Consider the following 20,986-nt stretch of genomic DNA (forward strand, 5'->3'; position numbering starts at 1 on the left):
GTACTCAGCTGATTGGCACCTGCCCTCTGAAACCATGACAGCTTGAGTTGGATATTGTTGCTTTTGCCATTTCCACTGCCTTTGCTTTTAATTGTTTTAGATAGAGTTTATTATATATTAGGATCCAATATCTTTTTATGGCTTTTATGTTTCATACCGTCCTCCCTTTAAAAAGATGTATATTTGTTTGATCAGGGTGAGTTGCTCTGTAGAATAATGTTTGTTGTTGGCATTTCTTAAAGGTTGTGTTTTTTAGTGTCTTCTACCCATCACCCAATTAATTGATCCATGTTCAGTAAGCCAGTGGCCCTGGACCTTTCAGGTTCAAGAGCCCACCTTAGCTGTACAAAGACTTTGTGCTGAGGAGGGAGAGAGGGAGAAGGGTTTATTTCTTAAGACCCTGGGCTAAGCAATGAGGATTTGGGATGCTGCAGGCCCTCATAGCAATAGCACAAACCCCCTGAGCACTGGACAGGCCTTATGAGAATGTGGTTGAGGAAAGGTTATGCTGGCAGAAGAGGATCCAGGGGAGTTGACTTAGATGGACAATTTAAGCTTAGGGGTCATGAGCTTTCCCACGGTGGTGGCAGTGGGAATCCAGTAAGACGTTTTGAACGGAACTTAGAAACTAACTGGATGTTAACGAGGAGGAAGAGTCAAAAGTCACACTCACATTTTATGCTTGGAAGGATGGTACTGCCACTAGTAGAGATAAGGAAATAAGGTGTTCAAGAGGGTATAGGTAATGATTATAGATGCAAGGCTAGAACTTGGATGACAGGTAAAGACTGGAAATATGAATTGGGAATCCTGAGCATTAAGGATTAGGAATGGAGACCTAGCTGCAGAGAGGGAATAGAAAGGGCACAGGAATGAGGATTAAATTTGGGGAGCAGCCACCAGCCCTAGGATAAGTAGAGGGAGACATAAACAGAAGAGCAGAGGACAAAAATGAGTTGGGAGGAGGGGAATTGGCTCAACATAATGTGTGGAAAGCCCAGGAGGTGAGAAGGTGGCTGTATCATGAAACATGGCTGGGACACCTGGAACCAGATGACCTCCTCTCCTCTAAGAAGGAGGAAGCAAAATTACCTGTGGGTGATTGGGAGTGTGGAAGATGTGTGTTAGGCAATGTTAGTCAATAGCTAAGTTGTCAGGGATGTTCTCTGTAGTTGGAATTCCCTGCCTGGACAGGTGCATTTGAGAAAAGATGAACCAGACAGCTTACTCAGTTTCCCAAATGTCAAATTACTGGTGTCCTCAGATGATACATCCAAAGCTCTTTGCAAATTCAAGGAGCAGGGAAAGATTGCTTTTGACGGATAAAATCACAGGAATTTTTATGGAGAAGGTGGTGTGTGTGGTAGGTGGGGTTTTACACTTAAGCCTTTTATCTATTTAGAATGTATGTCAGCATTTGGTGTGAAGTAGTAGTCCACTTAATATTTTCTTCCAAATAGGCATTTGTATCAAAACCACTTATGAAATGATTCATTCTTTTCCAGTTAAACAGATCTGCCCGCTTTAAATTACCATATATTCTGAGAGCTGTTCCTGGAGTCCCACTGTTCTATTGCACCCACTATTTGTCTCTACGTATCCCAGTACTATGTTGATTTGATTACAGTGGCTTTATAGTATATTCTGATATTTGATGAGGCAAGTCAGTCTCACTGTTCTTCTTTTTCATATATTTTCTAAGCTAGTAACCAACATTTATTCTTCCAATTAATTCAATCACTTAAACATATAAAGAAGAAAACCTTGTTTGAGCAATCTAATTGTAATTGCATCAGATTTAGATGTCCTTTTGGGAGAATTTGATACTAAATCTTTCCAATCAAGAACCTATTTGCATTCTCATTTCATTTTATATATTTCAATAAGATTTTATCATTTTCATCAAACAGATTTGTCTCTTTCTTGTTAAATATATTTCTAAATATTATATAATATGTTGTAATTTGCTATTTCTAGATTTGAATTAATAGAATAGAGAAAAGCTCTTAGTTTTGCATCTCTGTCTTCAATATGGCCATTTTAGCAAATTCTCATACTTAACTTTAGTTTTTCCCCCGGATTCCTGGGTTACCCTTGTATAGTTAACTGATGTTAGTTGAAAAAGTTTTGGTGTTTTGCCCTTTAGGATTATATTTACTGTAGGCTTTTATTAATGGTATTTATTACTAATTTAAATGTTTTCTTTTTATTCCTGTTTTACTTAGGATTTTTATTAGTTACAGCTGCAATACATTATCAGATGCTTTTCAGCAACTGTTGCTATATGACTTTTCTTCCAAGTTGTTGACATAACAAGTTAATACATTTCCTCAATGTATATGAAACACCACAGCATTCCTGAAACAGTCCTACTTTGGATGTATGGTTGGATTCGATTTGCTGGTATTTTACACAGAATTTTCACATTACATTTCATAAGTAATATTCGTCTATACTTTTTTCTTTTTTTCTTTTTCTTTTGAGATGGGGTCTCACTCTGTCACCCACACTGGAGTGCAGTGGCATGATCTTGGCTCACTGCAGCCTCAGCCTCACTGGTCTCGAGCAATCCTCCCATCTCAGCCTCCTGAGTAGCTGGAACTACAGGCATATGCCACCATGCCTGGCTAATTTTTTGTATTGTTTTGTAGAAATGTGGTTTCGCTGGTCTCAAACTCCTGGGCTCAAGCGATCTGCCTACCTCAGCCTACCAAAGTGCTAGGATTAAAGGTGTGAGCTGCCAGTACCCAGTTACATACTTTTTTCAATAACCTCTTTGCCAAATTTCAGTCTTGAATGTACACTAGTTTCATAAAAAGAATAACACTGGAAATAACTATTCTTTTAAGATTACATAAAACTTAGGTCTGAAACTGTTTGGTCTTCATATGTTTTTTAGCATCTACTTTTAATTATTTATTTTTAATTGATAAATAAAAATTTTATACATTTATGGTATATAACATGATGTTTTGAAATATGTATACACAGTAGAATGGTTGAATCGAGCTAATTAACATATATATTACCTCACATAGCTTACCAATTTTTGTGGTGAGAGCACTTAAATCTTCTCTTAGCAATTTTTGAGAATAAAATTTTGAGAATAAATTTTTGGTATTAACTATAGTCACCTTGTTGTACAGTAGACCTCTCGAGCTTATTTCTCCTAATTGAAATTTTATATCCATTGTGGCTTCCCCTTTTTTCAATGGTAAATAGCTAAACTTGTTAGTTGTGGTCATTTCCACAATGACTGATCTATTTATTGACAATTTCCCATTCTTTTTGATTCAGTGTTAGCAAGTTATATTTTTATTTTTCTGGGAAAGCATCTCTATCCGCTGGGTTTTCTTTGCTTCGCCGTGTGTGTGTGTGTGTGTGTGTGTGTGTGTGTGTGTGTGTGTGTCTGCTTTAGGGTTATGTGAAATCTTTTATGTACCTTGTAATTTTTACTGTAATTGTGGTTTTGCCACTTCTTTTTTCTCCTTTTTACTTATGTGAAGAGTTTATTTTGTCTGTCTAAAGGACCAGTTTTTAATTCTGTCTACATTTTACATTTCTATTTCATTGATTTGAGCTTTTATCTTTATTAATTTCCTTTTCCTGGCTTCCTTTGATTTCTTTGTGGTTTGGGTTTTTTTATTTTTTATTTTTTAAGGATGCGTATTTTATTCTGTAAATTTTTATCTTTAATGATGAAGACATATGAGGCTGCTTCATTAAGTTTCCTTCAAGTGCAGCTTCATCGTGGCTGATATGTTTTGATGTAAAATATCTCCCTTTTCATTGCTCTTTAGTTTGTAATTTTCTTAATTCCTTTTGATCCAAGGTTATCTAGGAAACCTTGTTTCTTATTTCTGAGTTCTTGAAACAGCATATATACTAGTATTTTCTGAATTTCTTCCTTTCATAAACAGCCGACATTCAGGGGCTCATGATCTGTGAGAAATAATCAGTTTTTTCTAAAGTAGAGAGATTAGCTATATTGGTTGTTAACCTGTGAGGCTTTATCACAATAAAGAGAGATTTTCTTTGAAGAATTGTAACTAGCTGGGGCCTGCTTTTACAGATCTCCTCCAGGTAAAGCATCATAATTAGGCAGTTATATTTTTTTCTGACCTTTGCTAAAAGGATCTATCAACTCTTCTTAAAGCTATCATCTTTCCAACTAATTTTTTTTAAAACTTTCAGAAAAATAATAGATTCTATGTATAGCAATAAATTTGGAGATAGTTTTCTTTTTAATTAAGTAAATTACGTAAGTAGTATAGCATATAGAAGATGATTCATGTTGAAAAAAGGCTTTTTTATAGGCAGTAATATCTGTTTCATGTGTTTTGAAGTCAAAAGTGTAAAAATACTCAAATCTTTTTTTCCTCACAGACGGAGTATGCAAGGTTTGAGAATGGCCGATTTGTATACCGAATAAACCGCTCCCCAATGTGTGAATATATGATCAACTTCATCCACAAGCTCAAACACTTACCAGAGAAATATATGATGAACAGTGTTTTGGAAAACTTCACAATTTTATTGGTAATGGTTTTGTCTCTTTCCTGTGTGGGCAGATGCTGCCACGAGGCTTGACAGAAGTGAGGAAGGTGGTCCTGGGAGGTGCTGGGCCTGTGCCGAGGGAACTGACCAGGCTGTTGGATTGGGCTCCTGGTGGTCGGTCAGCAGTTGAATTTGCAGCATCTATAGGGAAAACTTGGGCTTGAGTCTGTAGAAGAGAAGGGGTTTTATGTGGCTGGGGTTTCTAAGGTTCACAGAACTGGAATTCAGCTGGGTAATAAAAAGTGATGTGTTTTTATCTCTGGCTGCAGAGTAGAAAGGCCTAGAGAACTTTTAAAAATCCAGATACTCAGGCTGTATCCTAGATCAATTAAATCAGGATCTCTGAGAATGGGACCCAGGCATGTGTATTTTTTTAAGTTCCACAGGTAATTTCAACGTTAGCCAAGTTTTAGTCTCAACAGCAACATGGTATGCAAATCAGACAAAAGCTGAGTTGGTAGGTTTGTACTTCAGACATACCTTGACACATTCCATGATGGACTTCCAAGGCCTTCTAAGAAGTTACATGCATTAAAGCAAGAAAATAAAAGCTCTCAGTACCAGAAGAAATATAGATTAGAATAGAATGCATGGAATGCAATGACCAGGAGGAGGAAAATGTTCTTCATAGGCTAAAAAATCTGGCTAGGCTGAGTACAGTGACTTATGCCTCTAATCTCAACACTTTGGGAGGCCAAGGTGGGAGGGTCCCCCGAGCCCAGGAGTTCGAGACCAGCCTGGGTGACATAGTGACACCCCATCTCAAAACAGACAAAACAAACTTAATGGGTAGCTAAAGGAAGGGAAAATAGTGCTCAAGGTCCATGATGGGAAAACTCACCAGTGCCCCTGGATGGTTCTGTGTTTTCCCCTAATACTGAACTTTAAAACAAATTTCTTCTGGGAGCTTTATTTCGGGACTTCGGAAGCTATTAGGAACAGTGTCATGCTCAAAATAGAAAATATTCAGTAATGGGTTTCATAAGACTCATTTAAAAAAATAACATTACTTGATTAAAGGGAAAATGCCAAAACAAAACTTGATGGAAACAATCTTAGCAAAAGAGGGGCAACAAGGCTATACTGTGACCAAATACTCCTCTGAAAGCCTACTTTATTCCTTTTTGTTACTAGGATTAAGAAGAATACATAGAGCAGGAATTCTTTACTTGGTGTTTTTGGTTCCATTGGGACAGTGGCTTTCAATCAGCAGTGTTCTTTTTTTTTTTTAAGGCTCTTTCCCAATTTCCCAAAACCCTAGTTTATACCTTTTGCCTATTTCTGTGGTGTAAATATGCTCTCCATGGGCAATTTGAAGTTCCTGATAGCTGTTCAGCTCATCAAATTTCTTAATATTTAACAATAACTTCTATGAGCCAGTAGGAGCCAGCTTCTGTACACCATTGTAAAAAAAAAAAAAAAAAAAAAAAAAAAAGTAAGTAACATTTAAAAATTAAAAACCCTGTGCATATTAGATTCATCCAGGAAGCTTTAAAACATCTAAGGCCTAGGCCCCACCCCAGATGAATAAAATGAATCCCTGGAGATGGGGCCCAGCATCCTGGTTTTTGTTTGTTTATTTTTAAAGCTCTGCATGTAGTTGTAAGTGTGCAACCAGGTAGAGACCCATTGCTGTAAGAGATTGGGAAATGAGCCGCAAGGACTCTCAGAGTTCACAGACACATGATTGGCATACAACTACCAAACAGATAATTTTGTATATAATTTTTGTTTGTATCAAGAAGAGAATCTTAATGGATTCTCAGATGTGCTCATGTCCCTCTAAAACATAGAAGCCAGCACTCAGGGGAAGTTTGGAATACATGCTCTTCAATAACATTGATCAGTATTCCTTTCTTTAATGGCCCTTTGGTGAAAATAGAGCAGTTCAAGGTTTGCAGGACTGGCAGGTAGTAGGTGCTTGCCATATAGGTGCTCCCTGTTGCTATCTAAGAATAGATGCATCACTTTAGCAGTCAGATGAGTAGAAGGTGAGTGTGACATATGTTGAGGATCTCAGGTAGCCTCAGGAATTAACCAAAACCCTGAATGAATGGCTTCCCTGCCTCTCTTGGGGGGAGTCTTAACTGTTTATTAAAAATCACTTCTAATTCTGTTTATGCATGCTAAGGATGCATGTCCTCAGTCCCTAAAACTCTGCCTCAGAGAGCACAGCTAGGATAAATGTGGCCTGGAAAAGTGTTAAAGCCCCTGTTACCCATAGAACCTGACTACAGTTGTGCACTGCATAGCAGCGTGAAGAACAGACCGCATGTATGATAGTGCTCCCATAAGATTATAATGGAGCTGAAAAATTCCTGTCACCTAGTGATGATGCAGCTATTATATAATATAGCATAATTATTTAAAAAAATAAATTTAGCTTAGCCCTAAGTGTACAGTACAAATGTTTACAGTAGTGTACAGTAATGCCCTAGTCCTTCCCATTCACTCATCACTTACTGACTCGCCTAGAGCAAATTTCAGGCCTGTAAGCTCCATTCGTGGTAAGTGCCCTATATAGGTGAACCACTTTTTACCTTTTACACCGTATTTTTACTGTACTTTATGTATAGGTATGTTTAGATACAAAAATACTTACCATTGTGTTGTAATAGCCTACAGTAATCAGTACAGTACATGCTATACAGATTTGTAACCTAGGAGCAATAGGCTACACCATATAGCCTAGGTGTTGTAGTAGGCTGTACTATCTAGGTCGGAGTAGGTACACTCTATGCTGTTGGTTCGCATGACAAAACCACCTGATTACACATTAGAAAGTGTCCTCATTGTTAAACAACTCGTCACTATGTATCATTAACGCTCTCTTGAAACATATGACTTCAACCAATACAGCCATCCAGATAACTTAGCAGGTTAATTTCAAAATGTGTCATTAAGCAACTAAATAAATTCCTTTAATATGGAGAATTAATACCTATCAATAAATATATGTTAGAATTAATAGTTTAGTTTTAGAAAAACTGAAATTAAGCCAGCACTCTTGGATTATGAAAATAAAATCATCTAATTGATGAACAGGAGAAATTGTACCTTATATAAAATGACATAGTATTTGCAGATAACTTATACAAATCATCTCTTATACTTTAAATCATCTCCAGATTACTTATAATACCAAATACAATGTAAATGCTATATAAATAGTTGTTTTATCTAAAATTTTTATTCTTTTTATTGTTATATTATTTTTATTATGTCTTTTTTCCTCCCCAAGTGTTTTCAGTCTGATACTGATTGGATCTGCAAGTGTGGAATCGCAGATAGGGAGGGCCAACTGTATTCTTTTATAGAAAGCTTGCAAGAAGTTTGCATAGATTGTAGAAGTGCCAGGTGCTGTGCTAGACCCTTTGTAAATGTTATGCAAATCTCACTTTCAGACTATGAGGTCATTTTTATTCTCATTTTATGGATAAAGAATGTCAGGCCACCCCAAGGTCACAGAGCCAGTGATAGAAATAAATTAAGACTTGAATGGATAGAAAAGACTTTGCAAGGTATCTTATGGTCATGAAATGAAAAGACTTGAGTTTAAGACTTTATGGCCTTGGTCACTTAATCTTCAGACATCAGTTTCACCTTCATTTATAAACAGAACACTCAAGTCTGCACTTTCTACCTCAAAGGTTATCATTGAAATATTTTAATTCAGCTAAGCTATGACAGATGGTACCGCCTTCTGGGATACAATGCAAATAAAACCCAGTACTTGTCATATAGTAATTCATGGTGCTTCAGGACGAAAGAGGCAGGTAAATAAACCATTGCAAGGAAATGATGGCTGTAGTGTACTCATGAAACAGATACCTCTCAAGTGCAGAGTGATGAGGTAGGGATTCTCAGGGATGTTGCCTCGATGGATAAGCAGACATCTTTCTGATTACTAAGAATAGGGGTATCCCATGGGTGCATACTTAGGTGCCAGGGCTGGGGTGCTGTGGTGAATTAGGCAGGTTGGCTGCCATCCTGGGGTCTGATGCAGGAGGCAGGCATGCATCAAGTCATCACAAAATAAATGAAAACTGTAGCTCTTGCTACCTGGCAGAGGGACACGGGGCATTTGTAGAACAGGAGAATTTGACCTAGTTCAGGAGGAAGCTGAGTAAGGCTTCCTGAGGAAGAAACAATTGAGAGCTATCTGCATGGTGAATATACAACCATGACCAAACAAACCTCTCAGCTCCTTCCCTGTCAAAGAGCACCTACTCCTAGAGGTATTATAATATCATATGAGACAATCTGTGTAAAGCATTTGATACTGAGTAGATGGATAATAAGCACTCAATATTTGTTGGCTATTCTGATGTGAATTTTCATTCATTCATCAATTATTTACTCATTTATTTTTGAGGTACAGTCTTGCTCTGTTGTCCAGGCTAAAGTGCAGTGGTGCAATCTCGGCTCACTGCAACCTCTGCCTCCCAGACTCAAGTGATTCTCCTGCCTCACCCTCCTGAGTAGCTGGGATTACAGGCTCCCACCACTGTGCCCAGCCAATTTTTATATTTTCAGTAGAGACGGGTTTTCACCGTGTTGGCCAGGTGGGTCTCGAACTCCTGACCTCGTGATCCACCCACCTCGAGCTCCCGAAGGGCTGGGATTACAGGCATGAGCCACTGCACCCAGCCCAGCAGATATTTATTAAATGACTGTTGTGTGCCATGTCTTCAAACTAGTTGCTGGGAAACAGGGCCCCTGTTCCTTAGGAACTTATATTCCGCTGGATGAGATGGACATTAGAAAAAAAATTGTTCACACCTATATGTGTTTACCAACTGTATAGCATGCTGTGATGGGAAAATGAGATGTACTGCAAGACTTTATTCTTTAGGTAGGGACTGGAGGAAGCAAGGATGCCTTTAAGGGCAAGGGAAACTAAACAGGGGAAGCAGCCTGATACTTAGAGGGAAATTAGGCCTATGACAAACTGGATGAGGCTCTCAAGTTCAGAATGTTTTCATTCAAACAATGCTTTGGTGTAATCAAGTACAAAAGTAACAGTCACTGAAGCGTTTGGTGGTGTTTGTACTTGATTAGATTTGCTCTTAGAAAGTTCCTTCTGAGAATAGCATGGGGAATTGAGACCAGAGTGAGGACAGGAAGGAGTCAGGGTCTGTCTGGTGTGGAGGAAGCTGCAATGATTTGGGCTGGAGAACTCAAAATCTGAAGGAGAATTAGAGGGATTCAGGAGACTCGAGGGGAAACGTGAGTATTTCACAGTACATTTTGAGAGATAAAGCCCATGTCCATGGAAAGAATGTCATTCCACAGGATTCTCCCTATCCCACTGTTCCTTGATTCAGCAGATACTTTGCTGGGTCCAGGCACTGCTAGTTAATATGGTGGTGAGGGAGGCACTTCTGCAGTTTCTGTCTGTTATTGGCTATTGTGAAACAAGATTTAGCGCAAGTTTAAGACTAGGATGGGAAAAAGTAGATTTTAAATGTTCTCATCACAAAGAAGTATATGAAGTGCTTGGTATGTCAGTTAGCCTGATGTAATCGTTCCGCAATGTATATACATCTATCATCACATTGTAGCCCATAAATATATGTACTGCAAGACTTTATTCTTTTAAGTAGGGACTGGAATTATTACTCGTCAGTTTAAAAAATTCAAATAAAAAATAATACAATTTGTGTTAGAGGACACAGAGCGAGGCTGAACAAATCTCTGTTGGACTTAAGACTCGTTCTTCTCCAATTAAGTCATAGTCATCCATAGTCCATACAGATGGAATATGTTTTCATCCGTGTAGTATTACACTTACATACCTTTTTTTTATTTTAACAGGTGGTAACAAACAGGGATACACAAGAAACTCTCCTCTGCATGGCCTGTGTGTTTGAAGTTTCAAATAGTGAACACGGAGCACAACATCATATTTACAGGCTTGTAAAGGACTGAACATGGTTATTTATATATATAGATATCTGTATATACACACACACATATGTACACACACACTCTCTCCATTATCGAACGACTGACTGTAAACCTCACCACACAGGGTGGTGCCCTGGCCCCGAGGTCACCCCAACTTTTCTAAATCTTGTTTGAGTGAAGTCATTTTTTCATGTGTTCATACTATCATTGTAGCTGTGAAGTTCTGGTACAGTTGTAAAAAGAGAAATTGAGTTGTTTCTATATGTTCTTCAGATGTGCAGCCCACAATTCCTCGGGAAAGGTGAACCTGAACAACCCAAGTCTCTCTCTGCAGAGCCCTGTTTCTAATTGTGGTAGAAAATATTGAGACAGAGCATTTGCCATGGGACATTTACAGCCTTTATACAAATGTATTTAGTTCTCTTTTTTCCAACATAAAATTCTTGTTTTAAGATACAAGTAAAATTAATCTTTAAATATAAATGTAAATTAGTACACAAAACTAAGAATCTTTAGACTTATCTTTGTAACTAATTAGGGTGGAAGTTATGAAAGAATGTAATTCACTAAATTATTTTTTAAATGAAACCTTTTTTTTCTTTTTGAAACCAAATGTTAAACTATAGCCTTAAGAAATGCTTGGTAGAAGTGTCCTAATGAGACAAATTTGTACTTTTTTCCTCAAGGTTAACACTAATCTCCTAATCCATTAAACTCTTGAACAGGTATTACAAAGGAAGAAAACTTCACCCCTTATCCTTAACATATATAGTATATTTAAAAAATATAAAATTGTATTGTACTAATGTGATGATTGATTATTTAATGAAAAAGAAAAGATGGCTCTTTTTTGCAATAAGTAGATACTGAAAAATCTAAACTTACAATGTTTATAGTCTTGTTTGTGCAGTTATATTTTATATGGACAACCAAATTTTTTATTAAGATGAGTAAATATTTGAACCACTGAATTTTAATAACAAAATTTTTAAATTGGCGTCAATACTGAATACTGCACTGTGCGATGCAAAGTATACAGAATCCTGTGGCTGGGAGAAAATTTCTTCAGACAGACAAGTAAAAGGCTCATCAGTTTTAGCATCTCTGCTCCCCAGAAAATTGTAAGCATCCTCACCAGCCTGTGGACACATTATTTCTAATGACCCAATATGCATATTAACCTATAACTAGAGCTATATGTGTATGTATGTGTATACATAAACACAAATGCACATATAGAATTACTCAATACATTTAGTGAACACTTGTTTAGTGTCACTCAGTTTGCTAGGTGCTGATACGTATGTATATCTTAATGTGTCTGTAGACTTAGATACATCCTCTCGAAGCACATCCATTTCCTTAGCCTCTCTCAGTAAGTTACAGTTCTTGTTTGGCCTAGGTTTAAGAGGCCCAGCTACCTATCTCTGACCTTTTCAAATAGGCTCATTTGGGAGATTCTCTTGCCAGGAGAAATTCAACTTTCCGGTCTAAGAATTCCAGAGCATTGCCCAGGCAGAGTTGGTTTGATGTGGCCAGATGTTTTGAGTTATTTCCCATAAGTGTTTCACTGGGAGAGAACAAGGAGTACTCCTCCAACTTCCCAAAGAAATATGTTTTTATAAGTGGTAGGAACATGTGCACACAATAGAACATGAAACAAGTTTTTTAACTTGTAAAACTTGTCAAGATTTTTTCACCAAGCTAGAAAATAAACTTAGTTCTACCACATCCAGTTAACTTACACGCCCCCTTCCCTGTCTCAACACCTGCTTTGACCCTGCTTGTATTAATACATCGGTCAGCATCTCGTGGTTCCAAACATGAGGGTGTGGCTGGCTTGTGGGAAACAGCAAAACACTGACCTCTCCCAAATGCATCCCTGGTCATTGGGAAGACAAGAGGAGAAAGTGCAAAACTGTCCCCATTTGGAATGCCCATTCCTTCTAGAAACCAGTTGGACAGTGCTACTCTGCCCTTCATAAAGAGACTACTGTTGGTTCCCTGATTCCAGGCTGGCCTGTGAAGGATTGTGCCAAGTGTCCCCTTTCACGGTCGCCACATTTACAATGACTTCTGTTGAACACTCCTCTTAGGGATGTTTCTTTTGCTCTTATTTCCTGCATCTTTCCTTAAGGGAAGCCCCATCCTCTCCCAGGACCAGGAGTATATGACCAGGCGAGCACAAATGGCTAAAAGCCAAGCTATCCTAGAACCTCAGTGGGAGAGATATCTGTTTCATATTCTACCCAGGAATGGGACTTTTCATTGCAGCCAGGAGGGCTCTTGGGATTTACTTTCCAAAGCACAAAAATACTGGGACCCAGGAAATCCAGCTAGAGGACAACTCTGTTGGCGCAGAGACGGACACAGCCCAGTCTGCTGACCTAACAGGGTCAGCGGGGCCCCTGGTGCTTCACCACCTGCATCCTCTTGCTCAGAATGCCTTTGCATTTGAGTTTTCTGGGTTTCTATGGTTGACCTTGAGGTTTACTCCTTGCTCTTACAACATTTCTAAAGATTTTTAAAAGTTTACTTCTTGTCGTCTTCTTCTAAAGCCTTCTTCAGGACAGATATTTTCCCTATCTTAACCACTGGTCCAGTCACCCCAGGGGGCTTCTCTTTGTCTCTCTCAGATTAGACCTTTGGGTGAGATTGGCATCACAACATCTAATCTGAGTCTGTCTTTTGTCCTTCATTCTGTATGGCAGTCTCCCTTTGTTTATAAAAGCTTTCTAAAGCATACTAAAGAAGCCTTCGCAGAGCCCTGTCTCACTTCTCTTCCAGATGCTCTATCCCCTCAAGACCCTCTGGTGCCAGGCTTGCTTCACGGCCATCTTGTGCTTTCTTTCACTGCAGAGTTTGGAGGCCAGTTTTCCACAGCCTAAACAGGGAGGAGCTGCAGAACGGGGCTCTGGTCTGTGGGCGTTCATTTCCATCATAGAGAGAGGCTGAGAATAAAACAAGGACTTCTTTACACATGTCCTAGAACCTCAGAATGTCCAAGCTACCTGAGACCAGGGTTTCTCAACCTTGACACCATTGACATTTTGGACTGGGTAATTCTTTGTTCTGCAGAGCTGTCCTTTCCAGTGTAGGAGATTTACTAATATCCCTGGCCTCTACCCAGTAGTACCATTAACACCTCTTCCCCACCCAGCGTGTCTTCAGACATTGCCAAATATCCCATCAGGTACAAAATGATCCCCAGTCAAGACCTGTTGCCTAAGATGTTGCAGGTCACAACGACCACATTTGAAATTGTTTTCCCTTCCATTTTACCCCGTGAAAGCATCTCTCCCAGAGCCTTGCAAGAGGCAGGTAGGACTATTAAGTGACATTGTGTCCATATTTCTTCCTGTTTCAAAACTTTTGTTTCCCAACAATTTCTCTCGCTACAAGTATTCTTTCACTCAGCAGTGGGGGAGGTGGTGTCAGCTGGTCACCATCATCCCTTTAATCACCTCACACCTGTTTAAAGAGTGTTTCTGATTTGACCTTCATCCTTAGTTTACTGGGGTTAAAAAAAAAAAAAAAGGTCTCAGCAATTTTCATTATTTCTCATGGATCTCATTATCAAACCTTTACTTACTTCAGCATATTTCCTCTGGGCTTCTTCCAGTTTCTGCCTTACAATCAATGCTGTTTTGTAAATTTATTGAAACCTCTGGAACATTTCACCTTTAGAGATGGAGGAAGAGGACGTAGAGAAATTTTCTCTCTCGAGCTGAAAGCACAGTCTACTCTCCTTCATTTTGTCAATGAGAAAGTTGACGCCCAGAGGGGAGGTGACATGTTTAGAGTCACCCAGCTGGTTAGTGACAGAAAAAGGGTGAGACTTGTCTAGGGTTCCTGCCAGTTTGATCCTTGGCCTCCCCTGGGAGAGGCTGCTTTTCTTCGCTGCTCTAAGCTTAAACAACCCCTCAGAGTGTGTGGACAGGTCAGCTTAGAAGAGACTGGGAGATTGAGGATCTCCCTGTGCTGGAGCACAGCCTCACAGGATGCTGCTTCCCACACTGAAGTGTCCTGTCTGACTGTTGCTGTCTGAGGCATCCACAAGCAGGTAGGAGAGCTGGTGAGCCATTTTGCTTCCTGAGAACAATTCCCCAGCCTCAGGCTCTGAGTCAAATTTCTATTTGGTAAGCATCCTAGCAGCAAAGTCCTGCACTCAGACCAGCCAAAAAACAGCCCCCGTTCCAAGTACTTGGTGTCAAAAGTCCCCGAATGACTTTTAAACCCAAGTCTTCTTAAGGTTTCAGTACTGTGGTGGCTTTAGCAGTTGTTTTTGTGCAACTATAAATTATTTAAATCATATGAGATGACAGTCAATTTTACAAACCAGGTACATATTAATTTGTATAATTTTGTATATGCTCTGGTACACTATACCTGAACTAACGAAGGGTAGAACTAATTCTGTTTGTCGGTGTTCACACCTGTGACATTAGGAGGATATGTCTGCATTGCTTATTTCTTTATGTTGGTGTTTCTGTGGCAAAGCCCTGCACATGGCATTTCTGAAAAGCCTTAAATCTTTAAGATGTTGCATGTAGGGTATGCAGTGCAAAAGGCTGCCTCGGAACTGTGAGCCCTTTTGTAAGCTGGAAGCATTTCTCTTACTACTGTTACTTTTGTAGGAAGTTTTCAATTCAGAGCTGCCAAAGCGTTCCCGTAAGCAGTGCCTTAGTAATACCTTAGTCATGCCGCCAGCCTTTTCTTACACCGATTCCTAATGTTCATTTACTAATTGGCCCAATGTTGGAAACAAAACAAGCAAAAATTGTCTTCATTTTTGTTTGTAAGCCCATTTTTTCTCCAGTTCTATAGGAAACTGACTAGTTGGTCTAAAATCTGAAACTGGACACAAGTCAGTTCTTTCACCACACTCTCAAATGTATATACCAAAACAAAAGGTTGCAACTTCATAGTTTACTATGAAAAGCAAATTGTACTTTTTAATGTTGCCTTTTAAATTTATGACCAAATACTTAGCTATTTGTGAATCTTCTGCACTCTAGCATGAAAGTGCCTTTGGTTTGAGATTCCAGCTTAGAAAAGTGCTGCCATAATAACGATAATTTGTAGAGAGACCAAAAATATTTTGAGATCACCATAATGCCTTTGGTTTACCGGGATGAGTAACCAACCACAGGCCTCTGTTCACAAGAGCACGACGTGGTCCCCGCCTGCTGCTAGTCTGTCTGCCAGTGGGGGCCTTCCAACATCCATAGCACACTGCAGCGGAAGGACCCCAGGAACTGTTGTGTTTGTGTGTGCTGATGACCCAGTGTGTCATTTCACCTCGTCACCCAGCCCTGCGTCCGGATGAGGGGACTTCCGCACAAACGACAGAATCTTGGCCGGTGGACAGATATTACAGCTTTCTCCTCCTCCTTGTGTTCATGTTCAGTCTCTGTGGAGACTTTCTTTTCCATTCAAATGACAGTGCGCACTTATCTGGTTTACACAATGATACCATTTTGAAAGTTGGAAGCCTCAAACTGAGACGACAGTGCAGAACAAAACAAAAGTGAGTTAGGGTCGTTACAATTGAAGTGTTCTTCTTAGGGCAAACATGTTGACTCCGAGTAGTGTGTATGAATGTGCTACAAGGAACTTCCAAAGAGCACCATTCACAATTTGGCATTTTCAAAGCATGTTCCAGCCCTCAAAGGGGCAACTCTTTAAAGTCCTTGTTGGCTTTTATCAAACCTTGTAGAAATTGGGAAAGCTGATAGAGGTAAGAAAGATGAGTGAAAAGGACAAGAAGGCCAAACACCAGCCAAAAAGAAGCCAGGAAAAAAAGATTTTTCTTTGCTAATATAGATGTAAAAATAACATCAGACATCTTTGAAAATTAGCCTCGAAACTCTTCATACATATGTTCTGTGTGTCTCTACCTGGTGTCTTTAAGAATATCCTCTCTGGGCTCTGAAATTTTAGGAGTGATTCTTATCCACTCCAAGTTGTGAGTATTTCTAGAAATTTGTGCAAACAAACAAAAACTATCAAACGAAAAGAAAATGTACTCAACCTAAGTTATAGTTAGCTGCTGGAATTCTCAACTCCTCCCTGCCAGCACTATACCACAGTGTGGAAGAAATTAGTCAAATGCTTGTTTTCCTGCTTCTCTTTTCAACTGTTACTGTGCTTTGTTTGACAGTAGTTTTCTCTCTCAAAGTCATTGCTTATATTGTTAAGAATGAAGGTTTGTGTTTAAAATTTATTGCATTGCAAAGGGTAGTTTCACTGAAGTCATGCACCGTTAAATAAGATGAAATATTTGTATTTATTGTCCTACTTCCTAAGCCGTAACTTCTTTTACTCTGTGAATTTGCATTGAGTCACTCATGCTACACTACATCGCTTTAGTATTTGAGATGGCATTTATGTTTCCTCTCGTTTATCATGAAATGGGGTCAGATTCCATCAGATTCCACCTCTGTCAGGTGGACTCTTTTGTCTGCCTTCCATGATGAGATTTTTTCTCCTTCCCCTTTCTCTAAGAGAGGCTGACAGATCTAGGTGTCAATCAGTTGGAAACCAGTCTCTGATTTTTTTTTCATTAGTCATTTTCTGTCATTAGTTTCACTGTGTAAATTAGATATCAACTGCACTTCTTAAAAAAAAATACATCTCCCTATTACCTCCTTGAAAGATTTACTTCTGTAGGCCTTTTTCAATAGGCTCATGACTGCAGACAAGAAAAAAAAAAAAAGTAAAAAACAGTACGTGCCTGAAAATGACAAAAAAAAAAAATTTGTAACATTTAAAAAAGAAACCTGAATAGCCTTTAATTCTTTAATAATACACTTAAATTTTATGTAAATCGGTTTTTGCCACGTGTGTTTGTTCACATTCTAAGTGACTTAATGGGATTCTCACGGTCTGTGTCTTCGTGTCACGTGTATAAAATGGGCTTGTGACGTAAGCGTTTCATCTGGTCAGTGGTTCCTTTGATATTGTACTGCTGCTGGGAGTGGGCTGTGGAACCTGCCTTCGGGTAACCGGGTTCCTCATGGGTAGATTGGAGAGATGGGGGTGGGCGTGGGCAAATTCTCACACATGTTTTCTTAACCTATTTGCAGAAACTTTCAAAAGGCATTTGATTAAACCTCTTGGCAGTACAGTATTCTCGTATTTGTTAACGTCTGTGTTTAGGTACTGGTACCTTTTTGTTTTAAAATGTTCTAAGTGTTGGCTTTAAAGTGAATTTATCTTTAGTATGATAGTTATATGAAAATTATAGGATTTGTGTGCAGAGAATTTTTTTATAAAGTGCTTTGTAAAAAAAAAAATGTATTCTAGCTTTTGCGGTACATATGTGTGATAACTTTAATACCCATGACAGTTAAGTGCAATTATTTCATCACTCTAAAAATGCTATTTTTGTGTCAGTTCCTGCAGGTGTTTTCATGTCTTTGCAAAGTGACACATTTTGATGCCTTCTTGATAAAGTGGTAGACATTTTGTAGCTTTCTAGAAACTTTGTATTCATACGGTATCAATGAAAAATAAAGAAAATGAAAGTGTGGGTCACCTTTTTTATCTGCCAAAGTGTATGTTGTTAGGAATGAAATGTGCTTTATGTATTTTGAGTGATGATATGAAGGGCAGAGTAAAGGAGGTTGCAGCTTTCATCCTTTTGAAGGTGTCCACCAAGCTTGATAATTGGAACTTTAGGTGTTATATCTAACAGGGTTTCTTAAAAAATACCCACAAGTCAATCAATCCCCCTGCCTGTCTCACTCTTCAGTGCTTCATTAAAATTGACATAAGTTTTGCAGAATGGCTTGTCTGTGGATCCCAGACTTACCCTGAGAAGCCAAGTCCCATGGGCCTCAGCACACCAGCCCAACCAGAGTGTTTTTTGTCGTTGTTAACCCAACTTGTTGGGCACATGCCAGGAATGAGGGATAGAGCAGAGGATGGGGTACAGAGATGGCTGTACATCTCTGTACAGCATGGCTCTTTCCCACACAGTACTTAAATTCTCAGGAGTTGGATTGCATATTGAGCAATAACTCCTCCCGACCCCTGTCCTCAGCATCACCATGGGGTTCATGATTCAGGGGTATGCAGCACAGGTGCCTAACAACTTGGATTCCCCAAGTGTTTACTGTATGCTGGGCTCTATGCCAAGTGTGTTGGTACAATGTATATATACATTGTACTTTAAAATTCTCGCTATAGTTCCAGTGACATCATTCCCCCAAACTGAGGCCCAGAAAGGAAAGGATAGCTTATTAAAAGTCATGACTAGTATGTTGTGGAGCCTTAAAGAAGGTCACTCTGATAGTTCAGCCTGCACTCTTGGCCCCTGCATCTTGGCTCACTGCACTGTGGAAGCAGCTCAAGACTAGAGGAGAAATCTGGCTTGGGGGCAAAGAACTTTCTTAAACAATGATTATCTTGGACTTCTGATAGTGAGACTCAAATGTACCTTGGGATCCTTCATTTATGTGAACTAGATCTCAGAAAGTCTTGCTTCTCCTTATTTCCTTGAAGTCTGAGGCAAAGCCTGCCTGAAATCCCAAGAAGCATGCTCTGGAGGGGAACATGAACAGAGAAATAACTTGCCTGCCCCTTTGAAAAGGGATGATTTTCAGCAAGCCACCATTTGAGAGGAATGCCATGGTCCAGTGAATTGCTCAGAGCAGAGGGAAGGAAATGATTTAGCATTTTGTTGAAGTCCTATGCCAAGCATCTTCACCATTTTCTTTAACCCAAATACTCTTGAAAAGGGGAATCATTTCTAATTTTTCCATAAGGAAATTGAAGCCTTAGAGATGGTAGAGACCCTTGTTAAGGTCATACAAGCTGGTAAGTGGCAAGAATTTAGAGGTGAAAGCACCTCCTTCCTTGCAGTTCTGGTGCAGCTGCTCATGACACCTTTCTACCTCCTCCCCTAAAACAGGGTACTTTAATACCTCAAAAACATCCTTTGTTAGTGCCTAGGATTCCAGTCACCTTGAGTTCAGCAGAGAGAGTGACCCGTTAGGTAAAACATCATCATTGAGTAAAGAGACTAGAGGAGCAAACAAGAAGGTTCTGGTATGATCAAGGAACAAGCAACTTTGCTGGAAACCCCTAGTCATTTCTTCCTGCCATATTGCTTCAGGGTACTAATATGTTCCAGGGTACTATTGATTTCTTCCTGCCTTATTGCTTCAGGGTACTAATATAAGTAGCTACTACTTATTGGAAGCCATATAGTTACAAAGTAATCAGTGTGAGCAACTGATAAAATTCCAATAATGTGTGAGCCTCTGGGGTGTTAGTGGGTAAAATTGCCTTCAAAGCCTCCCTTGTACCGTGTGATGCCCCATAACGCCCCATACACCTGATTTTAAGTAGGTTATCACAAGTAGCAGATAGGCTGCTGATTACCTGACTGCATCTTTTCAACAAATATTTTCCCACTTGCTTAGGTTTCCAAGAAGCTCAGATTTTTAATTTGTGCCCTGTGCTATTAATAACGAACTAACTAAAATATAAAGGCACAGAATGAAAGAATGAAAAAATGTATACTATCGAAACACCAAAATAAAGCTGATGTAGCCATATTAACCTCAAACTAGTATAGCTCAAGGGAAAAATTACTACTAGAGTTAATGAAGATTACTTCAAGAAGACACAGGTTTCAGTTGACCAGGAAGAATAAAGATGTTAAACTTGTAGGCACCTAATAACATAGCTCAAATTATATAAAGCAGAATTTGACAAATGACCATAGTGGGAGTTTTCTAAACTCATTCAGTTACTTACAGATAAAGCAGACCCCAAAAATGTAAGAGAGAATTTGAACAGCGTAATTTAATGTGCTGTTCTAATACAAAATACAAAGTAACGAACCCTGAAATTGGAGACTACATTATTTTCAAGTGCATACAGGATTGTTATAAAAATTGATCATGTCCAAGGCCAAAGGCCAGGAAACTATGGCCCATGGGCCAAATCTTGCCCATTGCCTATTTTTGTAAATGAAGTTTTATTGGAACACAGCCATTTGTTTACTTATTGTCTGTGGCTGCTTTCACATGACAATGGCACAGTGGATTTTTTTGCAGAAAAATCCTATAACTCACAAAACCTAAAATAGTTACTATCTGTACCTTTACAGAAAAAAGTTCTCAAATCCCATCTTAAGCCAAAAAGCAAGGTTCTACATCCAGTAGTCCTAAAAAGATACTCATGATTCCCTTTCTTCAGTGTATAGACACTGGCAAATGGTTAAAAATCCCTTTAATACCCTCATGTGGCATCCTAGTATCATTCTTCAAGTGCCCCAGCCTCTCCTTTGATCGTGGTCTGTGGGTCCGAGAATAGGCTTAGATCTTGAAAGGATGAATGAGAAATGGTGATTTTATATATATATATGTTTGCTGCAGCAGCTGACAGCTAACATCTCACCTGATCTTAATATTTTATTATTAGAACAGTCAAGCTGCCCATCTACCTTATCCCTATCTTGTCATCTCCACAGATCCCTGTGGGATTGCATCCTTGGTTGCCATTC

General features: G+C 39.1%; 1 protein-coding gene across 16 annotated transcripts in view; it reads left to right on the forward strand.

Annotated features, from left to right (window-relative positions):
- TEAD1 (TEA domain transcription factor 1) overlaps positions 1 to 18,011 on the forward strand; it is a 271,440-nt gene extending 253,429 nt beyond the window's left edge. For 14 of the 16 annotated variants that reach the window (XM_009186557.4, XM_003910207.5, XM_009186558.4 and 11 more), the window contains 2 exons: positions 4,387 to 4,539; positions 10,375 to 17,226. In XM_009186557.4, the coding sequence (XP_009184821.1) occupies positions 4,387 to 4,539; positions 10,375 to 10,488 (267 nt within the window). In that variant the 3' untranslated portion in view covers positions 10,489 to 17,226. Of the gene's footprint in view, positions 1 to 4,386; positions 4,540 to 10,374 lie in introns of all 16 variants that reach the window. The other 2 variants (XM_009186556.4, XM_021926053.2) reach the window with 2 other exon arrangements.
- The last annotated feature ends 2,975 nt before the right edge of the window (positions 18,012 to 20,986 follow it).

Source organism: Papio anubis, chromosome 12 (genome assembly GCF_008728515.1).
Source record: "Papio anubis isolate 15944 chromosome 12, Panubis1.0, whole genome shotgun sequence".
Classification (NCBI taxonomy): Eukaryota; Metazoa; Chordata; class Mammalia; order Primates; family Cercopithecidae; genus Papio; species Papio anubis.